The 3049-nt window shown below is 36.1% G+C and overlaps 1 protein-coding gene across 1 annotated transcript; it reads left to right on the top strand.

Moving 5' to 3' along the window:
* The first annotated feature begins 978 nt into the window (after nucleotides 1-978).
* Nucleotides 979-2553, top strand: LOC124822222 (peroxidase P7-like). Its single transcript, XM_047294209.2, has 4 exons — nucleotides 979-1256; nucleotides 1337-1528; nucleotides 1623-1788; nucleotides 1887-2553. Exons 1-4 carry the CDS (start codon nucleotides 1044-1046, stop codon nucleotides 2276-2278), a joined length of 963 nt encoding a protein of 320 aa, XP_047150165.1. The 5' UTR covers nucleotides 979-1043; the 3' UTR covers nucleotides 2279-2553.
* The last annotated feature ends 496 nt before the right edge of the window (nucleotides 2554-3049 follow it).

Raw genomic sequence — 3049 nt, 5'->3', positions numbered from 1 at the left:
AACTAGGTTAGTGTTTAACTTTTTGGTGAATAGTAAGAATGAAATCTCTAATAAACACAAGTTAAATTGGAAAAAAAATATTATTTTAAACATAATATGAATTCTAAATTATTATTTTTTTAAATAATTTTGTTTAAAAAATTTGTCTTTATGAAATTAAAATTAAATTATTTTTTATATAAATATTATATTGATATTTTATTAAAATTTATATTTATAATCAGATTAAATATATATATATTTATATATTAGATTTTTGAAAGATGTGATTAATAGTGATGCGATGTAGGCAGTGCGAGGCTATATATAGAGTTAAGTAAAGCTTGTAACCTAATCTTACCGAAATGATGCGAAGAAGTTACTTAATTACTTTCCTTGAACGCTATATATGATTGCTGTGGGGAACATTCAGCCCGCAAACTCTGAAAAATAACCAATTTAAACTTTAGGACCTTTCTCTTATGACTGACTGTGCCATTCACACCACTAGATAAAACCCACCCCAGACCAAAATGCATAAGCAAAAATAGACATCAATTAAACAAATATTCTTATTTTGGTTGAGTGAAGTTTCAAAAGGTAGCATTACCAAACAAATATTCTCAACCACAGTCAATTAAACACGACTAAAATAAGATTACATATAAAACATGTTCTCTTCTTTTCCTGAATATTTATTTAATTTAACCAAAAATGTATCACATCAAAGCGTTATATGATGGGTCCCCTCCAGAGGAAAATAGTTTACCAAACAATTGTAACACTTTGACAAAATCCCTCATCACTTCCTTTATATTTGAATTCAATAAAAATCGAATCTCCCTCGTAATCAAAATTCATAAATGAGTTTTTGAATTACTTCCCATGCACAGACGACGACTTCTCCGTTTTCTACGTGTTAGGTTAGGCTACCTGCCGAGACAAATTGCCTTGAGACACATTCAATCCACAGACCATTATAAATACAGAACTTCCATGAAGCAATAAGCCACACCCTCACAATACAAAGACTTTTTAAGTAACTTAGTGTGTTTTACCAAAACATGGCTTCGTTTTGTTCTAGATTAACTATGAGTTTGGTTCTGTTTGTCCTCGTACTGGGGTGTGTCAATGCACAACTTTCTACCGACTTTTACTACAGTTCTTGCCCAAAACTCCTCTCCACTGTGCGATCCACAGTGCAATCTGCCATATCAAAGGAGACCCGTATGGGTGCTTCTCTCCTCCGCTTGTTCTTCCACGATTGCTTTGTCAATGTAATTTCCATGCATCAACGAAACTTTATTTTTCCTGTGTTTATACGTTGTTTTTAATAAGCCTGACTCAATTAATACAGGGATGTGACGGTTCTATTCTTTTGGATGACACATCAAGCTTCACCGGGGAGAAGAACGCAAACCCCAACAGGAACTCTGCTCGTGGATATGAAGTCATTGACAGCATAAAATCAGCCGTCGAGAAAGTGTGTCCAGGAGTTGTTTCCTGTGCAGATATCCTTGCCATTGCCGCCAGAGACTCTGTTCAAATCGTACGTGGTCAAACAACCAACAAAGTCAAATCAAACTAAATCATTAATTACATCTATCTGAATTATACTATGTTGTTCATTTTTATGGTTTTAGCTTGGAGGCCCTAGTTGGAATGTTAAACTCGGAAGAAGAGATGCTAGAACTGCTAGCCAATCTGCTGCCAACAATGGCATTCCTGCACCTACTTCAAACCTTAACCAACTCATCTCAAGATTCGGTGCTCTGGGACTTTCCACAAAGGACTTGGTCGCCTTGTCGGGTACAGACATAAACCACATAATTTACTAATTAATTACATTTCAATCATATGCTCATTGATTTCTAATATTTACTAATTATGAGTGACATCTCGGTTAGGTGGTCACACAATTGGACAAGCAAGGTGCACAAATTTCAGAGCCCGCATCTACAACGAGAGCAACATAGATACTTCATTTGCCAGGACAAGGCAATCAAGCTGCCCCAGAACATCAGGGTCAGGGGACAACAATCTGGCACCCCTTGATCTTCAGACTCCGACCACATTTGACAACTACTACTTCAGGAACCTGGTTCAGAAGAAGGGTCTTCTCCACTCTGACCAACAACTCTTCAATGGTGGCTCCACTGACTCCATAGTGCGTGGCTACAGCACCAACCCAAGCTCCTTTTCCTCTGATTTTGTATCCGCAATTATCAAGATGGGAGACATCAGCCCCCTCACTGGCTCCAAAGGAGAAATCAGAAAGAACTGCAGAAGGATTAACTAAGTTTCAATATTCAGGCTACTACACACACGCAACCAATTCAGTTGTTTTTCAGATATGTGTGTAATAAGTTGTTAAAACACGTTTAGCTCGTATTTTCCATTCAGTCTCTGCTTTGGTGTGTTCTACTTTCCTGTACTTTTCTTTCTTTTTACTAAGTTGTAGGGAAAAAAAGCCCTTATGAAGGCTCAAGAACCAAGATTGGTTTCATGTACTAAGTTTGCTTTTCATTTTCCCCTTATAACATATTCCATTCCAATTCTGTTTTTATAAAGAAAGTCTAGGAATATAGAATATTCTAACAACTTCGAGAATTAGGAATTCAAACCTGAATCTGAAATAATGACAGAGAGAAGTTTGAGAAGAAGAAATTGTTTTTGCTCTGGTAATAATGGATTCCTCTTCCTCACTCTGAGAGGGGTATTTATTATTTGAAAATCCAAAAAACGTAACAATTACTACAACCTTCTAACTGAATTACAACATAATGTAATTTGGCTGCCACGTGAAGTCACGTGTCTTTTTATTAATTTCCTATATCAATTCCCTATCTTCAAAAAAATCCTTGACCTCAAGGATTAAAATCTGGATATTTCTTCTTCAAATCAAAGAAGAATTCTCAAATGGCATCTTCTAATAACTAGTGCTTCCACTTTACTAAGACTTTGGTGACAGCTTTGTTGCCTCTCTTGACAGTTGTTTGATCTAGATTTTTCTCAGATTCTTTGCATCCCATAACATCGTCAAACTCTGTAGGAAGTGAGCCGGAACTGG

The sequence above is a fragment of the Vigna umbellata genome, chromosome 2, assembly GCF_029865625.1.
Source record: "Vigna umbellata cultivar VRB3 chromosome 2, Vumbellata_1.0, whole genome shotgun sequence".
Classification (NCBI taxonomy): Eukaryota; Viridiplantae; Streptophyta; class Magnoliopsida; order Fabales; family Fabaceae; genus Vigna; species Vigna umbellata.
This window is presented reverse-complemented; position numbering and strand designations above follow the sequence as displayed.

Coding starts and splice junctions, on each gene's coding strand:
- LOC124822222 (XM_047294209.2), top strand. CDS start 1,044: ATGGCTTCGTTTTGTTCTAGATTAACTATGAGTTTGGTTCTGTTTGTC. Junction 1,257..1,336: donor TCCACGATTGCTTTGTCAAT/GTAATTTCCATG, acceptor CAATTAATACAG/GGATGTGACGGTTCTATTCT. Junction 1,529..1,622: donor CCAGAGACTCTGTTCAAATC/GTACGTGGTCAA, acceptor TTATGGTTTTAG/CTTGGAGGCCCTAGTTGGAA.